Consider the following 19,130-nt stretch of genomic DNA (forward strand, 5'->3'; position numbering starts at 1 on the left):
GCCACAACTCGATGGAGGCAGGTCTGAATCCCGATAAACAGCAGTCCCGCCTCCAATGCGCCTCCATTCACAAAATCGCCCCCATGCGTTCAAATCCTACCACGGCAGTTGTGGAATTTAAATTTAGTTAATTAAATAAATCTGGAATTAAAAAAAAGCTAGTATCAGTAATGGTTACCATGAAATATCAGATTGTCGTAAAAACCCACCTGGTTCACGAATGTCCTTTAGGGAAGGAAATCTGCTGTCCTTACCCAGTCTGGCCTATGTGACTGCAGACCCACAGCAATGTGGTTGACTCTCAACTGCCCGCTGAGTTGTACCAACCCGATACAAAAAAGTATCACCACACGGACTGCAGCAGTTCAAGAAGGCAGCTCACCACCACCTTCTCAAGGGCAATTAGTGATGGCCAATAAATGCTGGCCTTGCCAGCGACGCCCACCTCCAATGAATTAAAGAAAAATTAGACTGGAGAAAAAAAAAGACTTGCATTTATATAGTGCCTTTTACGACCACCGGACGTTCCAAAGTGCTTTACATCCAATGAAGTACTTTTTTTGAAGTGTAGTCACTGTTGTGATGTAGGAAACGCAGCAACCAATTTGCGCACAGCAAGCTCCCACAAACAGCAATGTGATAATGACCAGATAATCTGTTTTAGTGATGTTGATTGAGGGATAACTATTAGCTAGGACACCGGGGATAACTCCCCTGCTCTTCTTCAGAAGAGTGCCATAGGATCTTTTACGTCCACATAAGAGGGTAGATGGGGCCTTGGTTTAACGTCCCATCTGTAAGGCGGCACCTCCGACAGTGCAGCATTCCCTCAGTACTGCACTGGAGTGTCAGCCTAGATTTTTCTCTGGAGTGGGGACTTGAACGCACAACCTTCTGACTCAGAGCCGAGGGTGCTACCCACTGAGCCACAGCTGACACTCTGGAGACCAGAAGGGTATCTTACAAAAATTATGGTATTAAATGGTATAGAAAAGCTCACTCTGGAACATTATTTTAAGGTGAGCTAAAACAGTAGAAGCAGGCTAAAACTGGTGGTCAATTTAGAATGATCAAGGTAGCTGAGGCAAATACTTCACTCATTTAAGATCCACTTGTGACTGTAAGTTGTTTCCTAAATGAATGATAAAAGATTGGCTGAATGGTCTCTTTTGATTTTATTTTGTGATTTTGTGAATGTAAAAATGAATCGTTGTACTTGACAGAAGAAACATGTAATTTAAAACAGGAATTACAGGTAAAACAAGCTTCTTCCCTTCGTTTTCACCCTGACGCATCCTCACTACAGACTGGTTTCATTCTACGATAGCAAAATACTGCGGATGCTAGAAATCCGAAATAACAACAGAAAACGCTGGAAAAACTCAGCAGGCCAGGTAACATCCGTGGAGAGAGAAACAGAGTTAACGTTTCAGGTCGAAGACCCTTCGTCAGAATGGTTTCATTCTACCCGCCTGTCTACACTGAATCTCAGTAACACCATTCAATTGCTAAAATTAACCAGAAAACTCCATAGTAGGACCCATTACAACTTCTTTATGTGAAATGAGATGACATGTATTTATCATTTTGTTCTTGACTCTACAGAGACACATGCCACACTGGGTCAAAGAACGTCCACAGAACCAATGGTACATGTCCGAAGAATCGGAAGTTGCAAGCCAGTTTTAAGACCTCACTCCTGCAAGTCAAAATTCCTGATCATCATAATGAGCCGACTTATCCATGACAATTACTGGAACAATCTTGCCCCTTGGTGAAGAAATAACATGCAGCAACATTTGTCCAAACTTGCAATACTTACTCATTAGCATTACCAGGGATAAGACTTTCACTTCTGGTTTCTGGACTAAAACTGATATTTAATCTGAATATTAATATTCATTTTTTATTTGAATGGGCTTGTTTCTTCCCCCTCCCCTGGACTGATGTTTATGTTAATATTTCAAAGTGCTATTGCATCCGTGGTGCTAACTGTACAGAGTTCTGGTATATTCAGCAGGCGAAGGGCGGCACCTACTGGCTGTCTGCACACATTTTGTAATTCAGACTCAATACTTATTGATGCTTCTTAATGATTATTTGTATTTATGTTTTCCTTTGTTATCTTATTTACTAAAGTGTAAAGCTTAACCAGTGACATGGTATTTTCATAACATTACTACTCATATTAAAGATAAAGAGCCAAACGTATTAAAATAGCAGAGTGATATGTTTTACAGACAGTGATACATACAGGTTTAACAATAGAAAACTGACCTATACAATATTTTCAGCAAACCTACAGAGCTGCATATATTATATAAATAAATGGAGGAATCACTCCAGAAAGAATATTCCATCCAAGAGCCTGAGTCTGTTGCACTGGATTACAGATATAGCCAAAGACAACTTATTTTCGATTGAGAACTACCATAAAATCCACAATAGGTAGTCAGTCTCCCTGTGCCCCAGATCTTCTCACAGTTCTCAATTAAAGCTGCTCTTGCTGTGAAGTTAAGGGGAAGATTGACTATCCCATTGTGTGGACAGCGATAAAAAGTAAATGTAAACCAAAATGGAACAGTCAGGTCCAGTTAGTGCAGCCAAAACGAATCTCCAGCTATCCAAACCTGATCAGTGAGGAATTCAGGAAAGATTAACAACTTTCCAAGGACCACTGAGGATACTGATATGAAGCCTTGAACCTTCGTGAAATAACTTTTGTCCACATAGGGGACATATCAAAATTTAACAGAGAATTAACCATCATCTTCAATAAATTCATGTTTCTACATATCACCTACATATATACTGGGAGAATTGCACTGTACACTAAAAGACACTCATTTATTTGTAAACTTAACAGCTAGTATAAACTCTAAGGTTCAAGAACTGTCACAGAGTTTTCAAAATCTCAGCCTCCTTAAGATTCAATGTGGGAGAAGACAGTTGTAAGTTTATTGTATTTAAAGTGGCGCTGCTGTAAGAAATTTTCAGCTGGCAAGGCAGGTATACTTGTACATTGGCAGTGAATTAAACAAAACTTACATTTATATAGCACCTCTAACATAGAAACAAGTCCCAAAGTGCTTCATAGAGGCATAATCACAAAATGGACATCACGCCGAAGAAGGAAATATTAGGAGGGTGTCCAAAAGCTTGGCCAAAGAAATGGGTTTGAAGGAGAGTTTTAAAGCAGGAGAGGGAAGTGGAGAGGTAGAGGGATTAGGAAGGGAATTCCAGAGTATTGTGCCTAGGCTGCTGAAGGTATGTCTACCAATTGTGAGTCAATTGGGGGGGAGGGGGACGCGGGGGCAGTGGAAAGATGCAGAAGAGTCCTTAGTCAGAGGAATGAGTGTTGGGGAAGGTTAATATAGATGGAGGAGGTTACAGAGATAGGGAAGGATGAGGTCGTGGAGGGATTTAAACAAGAAGATGAGAATTTTAAAATTGAGGCTTTGGTGACTGGGAGCCAATAAAGGTAAAGAAAATGACATACACCATCTACCATAATTTTCACAATGTTACCACATTGTTATCCACAATTTCAAAGACGTCATCTAGATGACTAAAATACATTGACCTGGATTTAGCTTTGGTGGTAGCAGTAAGTCCTCTGTCTCGTATTTTCATGATTTCCCATTACTGTTTGCAACTAACAGATTAGATTATATAATTGCCTGAAACGTTAACTCTGTTTCTCTCTCCACGGATGCTGCCTGGCCTGCTGAGTATTTCCAGCGTTTTCTGTTGTTACCTCATTCTATCCTTTGATGCTAGCTTCCTCCCTCCAGCTTTAGAGACACGGGAAATATTTTACATGTTGGTAGTTCTTACTGGCAGGGAAAAGAAGTTGCTCAAGATCAGGCAGTGCTTTATTGCCCAGAGCAAAATCTAGGGCCACAATTTTATCGATCGATGCGACTTGGGAGCGGGTCAGCTGGTTTCCGGGTTCCAGTCTCGCCCCCAACTTCATCCAGCCCACAGATGTGATTTTACCTCAATTGGCCTTGTTAAGCCCGCCCTGCGGGCTTGCCGACCGATTAAGAAGAAGCCGGTCAGATGACGTCATTTGATGATGCATCATCTGCCGGTTTTCTTAAAGGGACCACGCACAATCTTTCTTTGACAGCTCATTTCTCAGTGTTTGATAGCATTGAGGTGCTGCAAACACTGACAATGACTATTCACAGGTGAGTTCTTGCACCCAGGCTCTCCAGTGACTCCCTCCTTAGGCTGGAACAGATGGCAGCTGCAGGTGAGGTTACAGAAGCGATCTGTCACTGGTGAGAGAGGTTCTCCCAATGAGGTGGGACTACACATACAATTCAAAACTTGTTACCTACAGAAAAGTCTAAATGCATTAAAAATTAATTTCCTAACATTTTCTTACCTCAGAAACTCACCAGTGCACCATTGGATCCTTCACACCACTTCTGCAGCTGTCATCAATGCAGAAACATTACAGCAGACTCACAACACACCACACTTACCTGGCGTGGTGTCTGGACATCGGGAAGCCCAAAGTAAAAGTGTCAAAATTGCAAAAGAGTTTGTTAACTGCCTGTTAACAACCTTTAACAGGCAGTTAAGTGGCTATAATCCTCTTCCCACCACTATGTGTCGGGTCCATGCACAAATCGGAGACCCGACACTTGGGAAGATTGATTGGAGGTGGGTTGACAGTGGGTTGACAGCGGGTTTCCTGCCCGCTGTCAATCTTTGCAATTTTGACGGATGTCCCACCTTCAAACTCATCCCTTGAGCACCGGCAAAATTCCGGCCACGGTCTTTATTGTAAAAATAAAGAGGTCATCACCATAGAATCATACAATCATAGAATGGTTACAGATCGGAAGAAGGCCATTCGGCCGATTGAGCTCATACCGGTTCTCTGCAAGAGCACGTCAGCCAATCCCACTCCCCCACCCTTTCCCCATAGCCTTGCAAATGTCTTTCCTTCAGGTATTTATCCAACTCCCTTTTGAAAGTCGTGATTGAATCTGCCTCCACCACCCTTTTAGGCAGTGCATTCCAAATCTTAACCAATTTAAGTATCATCACAAGGGAACTTAACCTGATCCTTTAAACTGCGGGCTGTCTTAATGGTGGTCAAGCCAACTGTCCTGGAATAACTGGCAGGAAACACCTTTATTTAAAAGTCTGCTTAACATTTTGAAATTCAAATGGATTAACCTGTTTTTGTAATTCTACCAAAATTCTTAGATGGAAAGGATTTGCGATTTTCAGCACTAATAAGTTTTGCTTTCCCCCGATACTGTGCAGACGCTGCTGAGACTCAGGCTCCAATATGAAAAAATATTTGACCTCAGTGTCTAAATGGCATTTTTAATTATCTTTTGTGAAGTAATTTTGAATAATGTATATGCAACATAAAATATTTCAAATTTATCCTAAATGTTAATGAGGTCAGAGTTGTATGATTTTTGTACAAAAATATTTTAAAATATGGAAATTATTTCTTATGCAGTGTGGTTCAGCTGACTACAATAAACATGTTTCTGTTAATATACAAGTAAACTTATCCACTGGTCATAGCAACACTGTCTGATAAATTATTATAACATCAGTGTACCTCATCAGTACTTTACAATAGGGGAATGCGAGCCATTTGGATCCAAGTAAATACAGGTACACTTTCCAGTATGGTCTCTAGATTTGGCGTTATTAAATTGCACTTTTTATACATGATAGTTCAGCAAAGTTTATCATTGGACCGGATATTATGATAAGTGTGCAATATAGACTTAAAATATACAACCCTGGCCGGGATTTTGCTCACCTCGGCGGCCCCGCTGCTGGCTCCATCCCGCTGTCTAAAATGAATTTACGTTGCTGGGGCTTGTTAAGCCCACCCAGCGTGTTTCCCAGTCCAATTAGAGGAAGTGGGTCTGGTGACGCTTCTGAAGGGAGTCAGCGTACACAGGGAGGTCCTCTTCCCTTCTGGTGCACAGGAAAACACCACCCCAGGAGACCAAAACAGCCTGGTTGCACATTGCACAGGAGGGCACAAGCAGAGATATGTCAGGAGGAACTGGATGCAGTGGCGCAAACATTTCAATTATCTCATTAGATCACCAAACATTAGTACAAAGCCACACTCAACCTCATCCTGCTGTACCTCTTATCACATCCCCATCACTCTACCTCCCCTACCCTACTCCTGCACATCCTTACTCACACCAACTTACCTTGCACCTCCACCCATCCCTCTCTGTCTACATTATCAGATCCCATCTCACTAGCCACCCCTCACACTCACCCTCATACCAACTAACACACAAGGGTAGCCACTTGGGTGTTTTATCTAATGTTTATGTAAAGTTTCTATTAATGTGCTGTCAAACATTGAAATCTTTATTTTCAACACTTTTCAGTCTTGAACAGATTTGTGAGCACCTTTGGAAGTGGCTTATTGAGTTGCAGTGAATGGTGAGACATAACAGTACACCCACAATGGTGATGAGTGTGAAAGGAAAGGCTTGGTCATTGTAGGGATGCTTTATGGTGTTGGTGTGGGGTGGTGCTAACCTGGCGCATCATGTGGCAACCAGGGTGTACAGTGTAAAGTTAAGTAAATCTGGCCATGATGAGACCATTGCTGGCCTTCCAGGCAGCAATGTGCTTGGGTGCTGATGCCCTCTGTCCTGTGCAGCATCAGTTGATTGCGGAGAAGGTTGGTGTTGTTGTTGGTGCTGCTGGTCTGCCTGGTGGTGTTGGGGCTCATCATGATTCGATTCTGAGGACCAAGGTGAGACAGTATAAACGGCACCCATGCTGATGGAATAGATGGCAGGTGAAGCACAGATGACAGAAGCGATCTGTCAATGATGAGAGAGGTAATGAGGCGAGACTGGATGGAGACTTGTGGAAAGACTTGCAGCATGCTGAATCTGTTGTGGAAATGCAGTGAGGAACAGCTTGTGGCTGAGAAAAATGATCTCTGTCAGGTGGGAGCTTTTACCGTACATTTGAAGCTGTCAAGGAATCAGCTGGAGCAATGGCCACTGAACTCCTGCCTCAGGTTGACAGATGTGGTCACCAAACAGTGTGCTTCCCGTGGCCATGAAGTTAAAGTTAAAAAGTAAGGTAAGAAAGCCTGTTAAGGGTCTGGTAAGTACTTTATAATTAGTTTAATTGGGCTGCCCGCCGCTGCCTGCCAGGTCTGCTCAGTGCTGACAGACCTGACATGGGGAAAGACGCGTTGCGGCGGGTTGACAGCCCAACCCACAGTCAAAAAAAAAAATTTCCGACCCAACCCGCCACGGATCCCGTTCGCTGACAACCCAGAAAATTCTGGCCTAACTGTGTGATTTGTAAGTCTAAGGTGCACAGTGAGCAGAGCCCCAGTAAAATGAGACAGAAAGTCAGGAAGGACCCCTCCTTATAGTTCCGCAGAATATTTGCAAAAATGAGAGTGTGTGGAATTGGAGGTAACCTTATGACATGGGTCGGTAATTGGTTGGGATGTAGGAGACAGAGAGTATAGATAAGGGAACGTTCTCTGATTGGCAGAATGTGAAAACTAGTGTTCCCCAGGGATCTGTATTGGAACCTCAGTTTTTCACCATGTGTAATGACTTGGATGCAGGAATAGACAGTTGTCTATCCAAGTTTACAGATGGCAATAAGTCAGAAGGCACAGTACGTTGTATGGATGGGAGCAGGAAGTTTCAAAAGGACATAGGCAGACTAAATGAGTGGGAAAAACTATGGCAGATGGAATTCAATGTTAGGAAGAATGAGGTCATGCACTTTGGATATGAGAAAGACAAATTAAAATATTTTCTTAATGGTGAGAGACTAGAAGCTGTAGAGGAGAAAAGGGATTTGGGTGTCCATGCTCACAAATCACTAAAAGCTAGTACACACATACGAAAGATATTCAATAAAAGGCTAATGGAATGTTAAAAGGGTTAAATTATGAGGACAGGGTGCATACATTTGGTTTATATTCCCTTGAGTTTAGAAGGTTCAGTGGTGATCTAATCCAAGCTTTTAAAATGATAAAGGAATTTGATAGGGTAGATACAGATAGTATTTCCTCTGGTGGGGAATTCGGAACAAGAAGGCATAATCTTAAAATTAGAGCCAGGTCATTTAGGAATGAAATCAGGAAGCAATTTTTCACACAAAAATAGTGGAAATCTGGAACTCTCTTCCCCAAAGCTGGGCGAATTAACATTTTCAAGACTGAGTTTGATAGACTTTTGTTAGTTCGGGTATCAAGGGATATGGAGCAAAGACGGGTAACTGGAGTTGAGGTGTATCAGCCACAATCTAATTAAATGGCAGGAACAGGCTTGAAAAGCTGAATGGCCTACTTCTGTTCCTATATTTTCACCTCATTAGCCTTCCTGCAATGGCCCCAAGCCCAGTCCCCCTCCCCCTCCCCCTCCCCAGAAATCCAGGGGCAACATAAGGGGGTGGAGTCCTGGCAAAATGAGTCTCCAACCCTTTTGCTTGACCTTTGCACCTGGGGAAATGGGTATGCCCTAGAATAAAGATTACTTTTATTTTGGTTCTGGACATGGAAGCAGCTTTTGCTCACCTTACCAAAGTGAAGAGCATAGCAACTTAGTTTTATTGTGGGTCATTTCACCTCATATATTTTAACTATACTCACCCAAAGTTGTGTGTGCATTTTATTCAGCATTCTCTTGTGAGATATCAAAACTAAATCTCTTTCCGGTCTTTAAACTGTTCAGAAAGCAGTCAAAAAATGAATGAGGCAACAATGGTGAATGGAGTATACCCTCATGCAAAGAAAGACATCATCATTTACTAGTAGCTCATTAGAAAGAGCAAACCCATTACGAGCGAAATGTGAAATTCAGCAGGGCTACGCCAGACTTCTTAACCTTTCATCAGGAATGTCAAATCAGTAGTGCCTTTTAATGATGTGCTAATTGCCTTGTGGCTGCCACTTGATACTATGGCAGAGGTTCCCAAATTTACTGATTGCGTACCTCCTTCCAGATCTACTAGCTGCCCGCGTACCCCTGCCAGCAGACAGATTTAATATGTTAACCCTTTTAATACCCAAGCAATGTACAAAATGTACAGATTATAATACACATATACAACTTAAAATCCGCCATTGGACAATTTCTTCCGCGTACCCCCTGGAGATGTCTCGCATACCCGTACCACAGTTTGGGAACCCCTGTACTATGGGGTAGAACATAAGAACATAAGAAATAGGAGCAGGAGTAGGCCATTCGGCCCTTTGAGCCTGCTCCGCCATTCAATAAGATCATGGCTGATCTTCTACCTCAACTCCACCTTCCAGCACTATCCCCATATCCCTTGATTCCCATAATATTCAAAAATCTATCGATCTCTGCCTTGAATATACTCAATAAAGTTTTGGCTTTAGGCGCAATCGGCGATTCGGGCACAAATTGTGTTAGTTTTGTGAAGTGTTTCTTTTTCTCGAGTTGCCGTTCAAACTCTTGTAAAGTTTGCCATGAACCAGCGAAATTATAAAATAAAATACGTTGCTTTAAAAATATTCCTTGATATGTTTGAGAATGGTAACCTGGTGCAGTTTGATAATACAGCTGGAAATGGGTTTATCACAAAAAATAAGCATTTTAATTGGAGTGTCTAGTCCACCATCTATGAGTAGCCCAATTTTAAATAGTTTTTAAAACTATACAGAATCAATTTCTAGTTATATTGGGTTACAGTAGTCAGTTTCTCAGTAAATTAAAAAAAAATTATATTCAAAAGCTTTTAAAACAGGCCGATTAGTGTCCTGGCCCCTAAAATGTTTAATTTTTAAAGCCTCCCTGAAGGCCTGCGAACAAGTACAATTAACGGAAACTCGCAGTGGTGATTCATTCGATCCGGGGTTGTGGCCAGTTTTGTGGGTGTGGCCGGCTTCTAGCACGATGCTTTTTAAACTAGCGCAAAAGATTGCAGAAACTCGATTTGCACTGGACGGAATTTGCGCTTAAAGTTCCTCGAGCTTTTGTGCTGGTTTCGCCGATTTCTGGCGAATAACACACAAAAACCAGCACAATCGATCAGAAACGCTTGGCCTGTGTGTTTGGAGCTGTGGTTGCGCCTATTCTGGGTGATTGCCGTTAATCTTGCTTGAGATTCACTCTAGGAACTAGCAGCAGAAGCCATTACTTGGAGACTAGAGCTTTGCCCCATTATTAAATCTTTATAGAGTACGAAAGGAAGGAAGTTATGCTGAGCCTTTATAAATCACTGGTATGGCCTCAGCCGGAGTATCGTGTCAAATTCCGGGCATCACGCGTTATTAAGAATGTCAAGGCCTTGGAGAAGGTGCAGAGATTTACTAGAATGATACAAGGGATGAGGGACTTAAGTTACGTTGTGATTAGAGAAGCTGGGGTGTTCTCCTTAGAGCAGAGAAGGTAATGGGAAGATTTAATAGAGATGTTCAAAATTATGAAGGGTTTTGAGTGGGACTAATTGCAGAGCTCTTTCAAAAAGCCGGCACAGGCACGATGGGTTGAATGGCCTCCTTCTGTGCTGTAATATTCTATGATTTTTAATGTTGCTAGACCATGATCAAACCTTTCTTATACACTATTCTGTGTTTTTAAAAACATTTCTTGATGATTTCCACGATAAAAATAGGTAAACAATTAAATTTCTGTTAAAATATCTCAATTGAAGATGTGCGTACAGAGAAAAATAAACACGAAGGTCAAAGATATTGAGGGGAAATTGCATGTCATGACTGAAAAATGGTCACAATTATGTTTATAAAATGTATTTTTGTTTTTCTTTTTTTCATCTTTAAGTCTTCCCCTCAGTTTTTTTTGTTCTCTTTCTCAGTTTACTTTTCTCTCCTTTTTTCCTGGAATCCTATTTTCCTCTGACTTTTACCTTTGATGGAGTGTATTTTTCTCTCTCGCTCAGTATCCAGTCCTGTTGGTTGAACTATGGAGTTCCTTCCCCTCTACGTTATCCTCTCTGCATCTCTTCCATGCTTCTCCATTTTTCTAGTCATTATTTCCCCTACTTTCTTTGACTATTACTCTTTCTTTTCCTTTACCTTGCCTAGTCACATCATCAAAATTGTAGCTTTTTACAAGAGCCTGTATAAGATAACTTGTGATCATTCATGGAGACCTAAAACTAATAAAATAGCAGCAAAATTAATGGCTATAGGATTCATGGTTGGATTATTTTGAAAGCAATAAATCGAGTATTTGTAGCACCCTGGCTCTGTTTGCCTCCAGCATCTAAAGGATATCAAATAATCTGTTAAAGTAGCTGTATGTATGGATGTTGGCCATTGTGTTCAGTTGCAGTTAAGGCTGAACTATTCGTGTGCAACAGGTCTTTTGACAATAGCTTTTCACTAACCACACGCTGTTATCAAACCATAAGAATGCACTTTCTGTATTCAAATGGTAATTGATTGCTAGCAGTACAGTTGAACAGAACATGTAATAATGAAAATTTACCAGTTTAACAAGAATAAATGAGCCACCTTTATTTATGAGTGTATCTTATAGACTTCTGGTACTAAATGTAGGAAATGGTGTGCAAAACCAAACTAACAGAAACCACCAAATAATAACTATAGAATAAGACAGAAACATAGAAGATATGCAAAGAGGACAGCACAGAGGAAAGGTGCTCCACAGTTCAACCAACAAAACAGATATTGACTAGATAATTCTTTATTAAAAAATGGAGTATATGCTCCAATAGTATTAATTCACTGGCTATCAAAATGCCTGGATTAAATGAGGCAAAAACAATCCATAAATCTTTCAAACCTACAATGGATATGGACGACTACATATATGGCTCAATTATCTTAAAATGGTAGTACATTTAAATATGGTCCATAATAAATTGAGAAAAATAGTAAAGGTGTCCACAAAACTGGTCTCTGCCCCCTTTCCCTAACGTTAATGTCTGGATAATGGGCATTCATAAGGGTAAAGGTTAGGAAAATTGGCCCCTGTATTTTTGGGTACATTCCAGAGAGTTTGGATAGAAAATCCATGTACTTATAGAGCTTCTAAAATATTAACCAGAATGGTGCCCATTTTCTCACTCATTTACTTGAGGATTCTAGGGTGCATTTAAATATTTCAATAATTTCTAACTACCCTTCTGCATTCTTCTTCTGAGCTTGGGCAAAGCTTGCCCTCATAGCTTTCAGGTAAAAGCTTGACTGACTTCATAGCCTTTACTGGGCCTGACAATCCTTGCAGCATTCTGTCTCTTAAAAAAAAAGAACTTGAGTCTCTGTGTCTCTCTCTTTATTGCTCTCTGTTCACAGCCGGAAGGAACCAGTGGGTGTACTCTTTTTGGTGCGAACAATAAACAAATAAGCTGTAAATTAACAAAAAAAATTAAAGGAAACGTAACACCTTAAATTAAAATTTGGTTGCTAAGGGTGGTGATGTACTCCAGTCCCTCCGGTGCCCACCAGTCGCGGAAGTAACCAGTGGGTGTGAAGTGTTTCTCAACTGATGACAAATTGCTTATTATTTGCAGTCTGCGGGGGAAACAGCATCAATGCTTAGCTCATGATCATGTTAACCACTTATTGTTTTAATTATTTTTTAAATGTGTGAATACACTTTGCTTTAAAAGCATTTTTTCAAATCCTTTCTGTCAACTTGGTCAAAAAAAAATCCAGAAACATGACAATAGTTTACTGTAGAAAATATTAAACTATGTTTTAGGAGTGGTAAATGAACAAAAGGATTTAGGGGGCTAGGCACTTAAGTCATTAAAAGCTCATTTTGCAAATACAAAAAGTGATCTAAATGTCTATTGGGCAGCTGGGTTTCATCGCAACAGGTATTATACATATAAAAGCAAGGAATTGCTGCACCAACTACACATAATGATGGTCTGATTTCAATTGGAATAATTTTATGGTGGTGTGATTTCATAAAATTACTCCTCCTGTGTGCAGCTGCAGGAATCACGTGCTTGATGCTGCAGAAATGATCCACCAGAATGATGGGACTGAGCTACAATGAGAGAGTGGGTAAAGTTGTGATAAATTCCTTGGTGATGATGAGGTGAAGAGTGGAGCTAATTGAGGTGCTTTGAACAATAAAGGGAATTGTTAGGAATGACTCTTCCTTCTAGTAGGGAAATCCAGAATAAGGGAACACAATCTTAAGAGTTCAAGCTAAGACAGTTAAAAGTGAATCCAGAAAAAAAACAGGTGTGAAAATGTTGAACATATTACTCAAGATGAAGGATACAAAGTAAATTGAAGTGTTGTCTTAGCTAACAAAATGGCAGCATAGGCTTGATGGGCTGAACAGCTGAATTGTAGTCCTTTTATCCTAATCCTGTAGGACTAGTCAAACTGCCATTTGCAGTTGTTGTGGTTTGGAGATACCTGAATAGCACATTGAATTAAGTCTGTGCTAAATCTATTCCACAAATGGCAATTCATCTTATTCATACAAGTCAATTCCTTGTTTTGAGACACAACCTTTGATCTTTTAGAAAAGGATTTCAATATATACAATTATATACAAGGTTAAAGTATTATTGAACTGTGTAGTCACTCAGCCACTGCATCTTCCATCAATGAGAAGTAATTTAATTAACCTTTTTGTCATTCTCTATATAATGTTCTATAGCACCACCTAGTGCCAAGTTTAAGTAAATCTGTTCATCAATATTTCCTCTAATTGAACTTGTTGAACATGTACTTGTTTGATTTAGTAACATTTGCTCCACAAATCTGGTCTCCCATCTGTTTTTAGTTAACTAAAGTTACTTACATAGGCTGAGCAGCATTTTATTGAGCATGGCTGTTGATATATGTAACCATGACAAACAGCGACCTTAATGTCATAAATGCAGGTCTTTTAATATAGAGCCTTTCGCAACCTCAGGACGTCCGAAAGTTCTTTACAGCCAATGAAGTACATTTGAGGTCTAGTCACTGTTGTAATGCAGGAAACATGGCAGCCAATTTGTCCACAGCAAGGTCCCAAAAAGAGCAATGTGATAATGACCAGATAATCTGTTTATGTGATGTTGGTTGAGGGATAAATATTGGTCATAGGATCTTTTACATCCACCAGAGGGCAGACTGTTTAATGTCTCATCCAAAAGACGGTGCCTCCAACAGTGCAGCACTCCCTCAGCAATGTTCCCTTTAATATTTTTGGTTGCGCTGCCCCTTTAAGGGGCTATGCGGCCCATTCAAAATACCGCGCATGCACAGTTTTTCCTATTAAAAAGCTGGTGAGGTGCTTCGCGGGAGCTGCAGAGCGCTGTGCGGCAGCATAAAGGGAACATTGTCCCTCAGAAATGCCTATTTAAGCAGAACTCTGTCAATCCTTACATATTGGCCCAGAAATTTGGGTCGGAGGCTTCCCGCGGGTGCAAGCCTCCGACCTGCACTTTCCTAGCGCACCGGCCATTGTGCTGTGGGCCCGCGTGGGATTCCGATCCTGGGCCTCCTCCAACTGCTGGCGCGCAGTGCTTGCGTATCCCAGGGGCGCAGTTAGTTCGAAGCGTCCCCTGGGATCACGTGGGCCATGGAAAGCCAATGGTAACAGGGAATGCCCATTCATAAAATTGACAGGAACATAAGAACATAAGAAGTAGGAGCAGGAGTAGGCCATACGGCCCCTCGGGCCTGCTCCGCCATTTAATAGGATCATGGCTGATCCGAACCTAGACTCACATCCACTTCCCTGCCCGCTCCCCGTAACCCCTAATTCCGTTATCAGCTAGGAAACTGTCTATCTCCGTTTTAAATTTATTTAATGTCGCAGCTTCCACAGCTCTCTGAGGTAGCAAATTCCACAGATTTACTACCCTCTGAGTGAAGAAGTTTCTCCTCATCTCAGTTTTGAAAGGGCAGCCCCTTATCCTAAGATTATGTCCCCTAGTTCTAGTCTCACCCATCAGTGGAAACATCCTCACCGCATCCACCCGATCCAAGACCCCTCACAATCATATATGTCTCGATAAGATCGCCTCTCATTCTTCTGAATTCCAATGAGTAGAGGCCCAACCTACTCAACCTTTCCTCATAAGTCAACCCCCTCATCTCCGGAATCAGCCGAGTGAACCTTCTCTGAACTGCCTCGAGAGCAAGTATATCTTTTCTTAAATATGGAAACCAAAACTGTACGCAGTATTCCAGGTGTGGCCTCACCAGTACCCTGTATAACTGAAGCAAGACTTCCCTGCTTTTATACTCCATCCCCCTTGCAATAAAAGTCAAGATTCCATTGGCCTTCCTGATCATCTGCTGTACCTGCATACTAACCTTCTGTGTTTCATGCACCAGGACCCCCAGATCCCTTTGTACTGTAGCACTTTGTAGTTTCTCTCCATTTAGATAATAACTTGCTCTTTGATTTTTTTTCTGCCAAAGTGCATAACCTCACACTTTCCAACATTATATTCCATCTGCCAAATTTCTGCCCACTCACTTAGCCTGTCTATGTCCTTTTGCAGGTTTTTTATGTCCTCCTCACTCACTGCTTTCCCTCCCATTTTTGTATCGTCGGCAAACTTGGATATGTTGCACTCGGTCCCTTCCTCCAAATCGTTAATATAGATTGTAAAGAGTTGGGGTCCCAGCACTGACCCCTGCGGAACACCACTAGTCACTGATTGCCAGCCTGAGAACGAACCATTTATCCCAACTCTCTGTTTTCTGTTAGATAGCCAATCTTCCACCCAGGCCAGTATATTACCCCCAATCCCGTGATTTTTTATCTTGTGCAGTAATCTTTTGTGTGGCACCTTGTCAAATGCCTTTTGGAAGTCCAAATACACCACATCCACTGGTTCCCCTTTATCCACCCTGTTTGTTACGTCCTCAAAGAATTCGAGCAAATTTGTCAAACATGACTTCCCCTTCATAAAACCATGCTGACTCTGTCCGATTAAATTATGCTTATCCAAATGTCCTGTTACTGCTTCGAAGAGCTGTCAAAACTATAAATACTATAAGCCCCAAAACATAACTAAAACTTCAAATAAATTTTAAAAAACACATCACATTTTTAAAATAACTATAAATTACATAAAATAACTATTTTAAACAATAATTTAAATTTTTGAAAAAAATAATTACAGCTTCTAATGGGGCTAAAAATAAACTTACCTTTCTTTAAAATATTTAAAAATAACAAACCTGTGGAAAAAATGTTTTAATTTTACTTAATTCACCACTTACCTTGTTAAAAGCAGGCCTTGCGACTGCTTTTTAAAAGTGTAACTCCTGGAGACTTACCCTCCCGGAAAAACCTGCAAAAAAAACGGAAGTTCCAGGCGTACGCGCTGCCTCTCCGGCGCACGCGTTCGACCTGTGAACCCCTTCCTTTAAGGGAACGGAAGTTCCGGTTTCCCGCGCTTGCGCAGTGCATGCACGAAACCGGCACTTTCATTGGGCCTACGCGTGAGTACCCAGCGCGTACTCACCCGTGGGGACCCGAATTTCTGGGCCAATGTTTAGATTTCCTGCACAGACCCCTTAAACATTTAACAGTTCATTTGAGAGAGTTGGGAACTGGTTACTATTGGGGACAGGGAGACCATTTCAAGAAATTAGAATGATACAAAATGTGTCGGGTGCATATTGCATTTATTCTCAGATGCTCAACTGTTCCACAACCCTCCATGTTATTCTAGAACTTATGTATCCCACATTTCAGATTTTGTTGCACTGGTTTTAAAGAATTTGGGTAGAGGATATCTTTAGGATCGCAAGTTATTTTTGCATCAACAATGCTATTTAAGTCAACGTCACAGTTCTACCGTGCCAGTGCTTTATTATTCAGTGCACTAGTGCACATGTACACTGAAAAGGAAAATGGCCATCATACTGGGGTGCAAGTAATGTTATCTTACCTGGAGATTCTCCTCAGTTTTAAGCATAATCAATCTGATGGCAGTTAATTTATTTTTACTTTGGTTTCTTGATTCTATCTGCACTGTACTACTGATTGCTGTACTGTAGAAAGAGTATATTGCAGAGCAGGGACTTGGGGAGAGTGAGAAGGAAAACACGGGAGCAGGGTGGGGACTTGGGAGAAAAAGCAAGACCAAGTCGTAGCCAAAAATCATAGACCAGGAGAGAAAACCGGAGTAGTCTTAGAAAAAACATGAAAGCAGCTTGGAGAAAGAAAACAGGAGTAAGGAGCAGTGTAGAGAAAAACAAAGCTGGAACAGCCTAATGAAGAGGAAAGAAAAAACAAAACATGAGTTAGGGAAGCCAGGAGACGGGGGTGGGGGGGGGGGGGGGCAGTGAGAAAAGAAACTGGAGCAACTTATTTCCTGGAGTGAGATCAGTAAATAATAGGGTCTAGAGATAGAGGAAGACCATTGCAGCAGAACAGGGCCTGGGGATGGAGGGAGAGATGATGGCAGAGCAGTGCTTGGGGCCTAGAGAAGGGGGTGCAACAATAGAATGGAGGGTTAACTTAAGTCACCTTTTTCAATTCCTGTAGCAAACTGGAGGTCTTGTGGTGCAGTCACTTACTCCCATGAAATTTCAATGAGAACACACCATTTTGAAGTCTAGGAAGCAGTCTGCAAATTGTAGGATGTTAAAGTCATAAAGTGCCCTTTTTTACGTTTGGATGCACAAAAACAAAATGTGACTTTGCAGATCCCTAGAGAAGAAAATCTAGCTGAGCAGCACATCAAGGTTCTTCAACCGCTTACTCAGGTGTTTAAAAAGTCAGTGAAAAATGCAGCAGACTGTTTAACAATTGCTTAGCTGCTCAATTGTTGAATCAACCCATCTCAATGAAAGAAAGAACTTGTACTTGTGTAGTACCTTTTACATCCTCTGGATGCCTTGCATTCAATGAAACATTTATGTGTAACCACTGTTTCTAAGTAGGCAAATGCAACCAAGGTCCTACAAATAGCCAGCGGCTAATTATTCCGTTTCTGGTGGTGTTGACTGAGGTATAAATGTTGGCCTGGTCATGATTTTTTTTTTACATCCACCTGAACAGGCAGATGGAGTTTCAGCTAATGTCTCATCTGAAAGATGGCACCTTCAAGTACTGCACAGAAGTGTCAGCCTAGATTATGTTCTCCAGTCTTGGGAGTGGGCCTTTCTGACTGATGAATGTGTTACCACTGAGCAAACCTGACACTAGAATGGGTGAGCGAACTCCTCCTTGGCAGAGCTGGATTAAGAATTCTTGGGATCCTGGGCACCAAGAACATTTGGGAAGACGATAGCATAGAAAAATTTAAGGGCGAATTGGACATGTATTTAACAAAGTGGGCAATTGAGAAGTATTGGCTTTTGGGACTGGCCAGATAATCTGCAAAGTCTTTTCTGTTCCTGTAGTTTCCTATGTTTCTGCCATTGTTGACATTAAACTGTGGCAAGCAACCCTCCACGTGGCTTTACCCATTAACCCAATGGCTTTCAAACTGGGAACGGAATCCACAAGGGAATCCCAAATGTACCTAAGGTTATCAGATTGCTATATTTTTTTTTAATTTGCCGAGACATATGAATATGCACTTTCAACAGGGAGCCGCGCATGCGCATAAGAAACAACTGTGGGCATGTTGGCCACAATTTTCTATTCATTCAAGAGTAAACACTCCCTGGGTCTTTAACCTCTCCTCATAAATTAAGTGGACAGAAAATATTGGGCAGCATGCCCACAGTTTCCTGAATCAGCAGGGGAGGCTCCCCACCAGTTGCGTGCATTTTTAAGACTGGCCCTAACTTCTGTATACTAACACAAAAATTGTTTTCTGCAATCATAGCAGTGTTTACTTTGGGTAGCTGACCTTGTCTTTCAAAAGTTGGGACACGGGTTCCAGGAGAATGGCAATATTTGCAGAGGGTCCGCACGTGATGATAAAAATTGAAATCAGTTGAATTACGCCATGGGGGAGTTGGATTTTCTTTTTTGCAATCTAATTTAATTAATTTATTTCAAAGTCAACCTATTGCATTGAACCCATTAAAAACATTTTTTAATATTAAGCTGCAAACTTATGTTTTTTCTAATTAATTCCTGGATGATCATGTTTCTAGTTACTTCACTGTTCCCATATACATATTTATAGATATATATTTATTAATGGAATTCATTGTTTGTATTCATTATTGAAAATCCCTAAATGTG

The 19,130-nt window shown here is 41.2% G+C and overlaps 1 protein-coding gene across 2 annotated transcripts in view; it reads left to right on the forward strand.

Moving 5' to 3' along the window:
• LOC147105222 (innate immunity activator protein-like) overlaps nt 1–5,578 on the forward strand; it is a 141,681-nt gene extending 136,103 nt beyond the window's left edge. For both annotated transcript variants that reach the window (XM_086011366.1, XM_086011365.1), the window contains exon 10: nt 1,606–5,578. In XM_086011366.1, coding sequence (XP_085867492.1) covers nt 1,606–1,689 — 84 coding nt within the window. In that variant the 3' untranslated portion in view covers nt 1,690–5,578. The remainder of the gene's footprint in view (nt 1–1,605) is intronic.
• The last annotated feature ends 13,552 nt before the right edge of the window (nt 5,579–19,130 follow it).

This window comes from Somniosus microcephalus, chromosome 18, assembly GCF_052327205.1.
Source record: "Somniosus microcephalus isolate GS21.2 chromosome 18, FLI_Smic_1.0, whole genome shotgun sequence".
Classification (NCBI taxonomy): domain Eukaryota; kingdom Metazoa; phylum Chordata; class Chondrichthyes; order Squaliformes; family Somniosidae; genus Somniosus; species Somniosus microcephalus.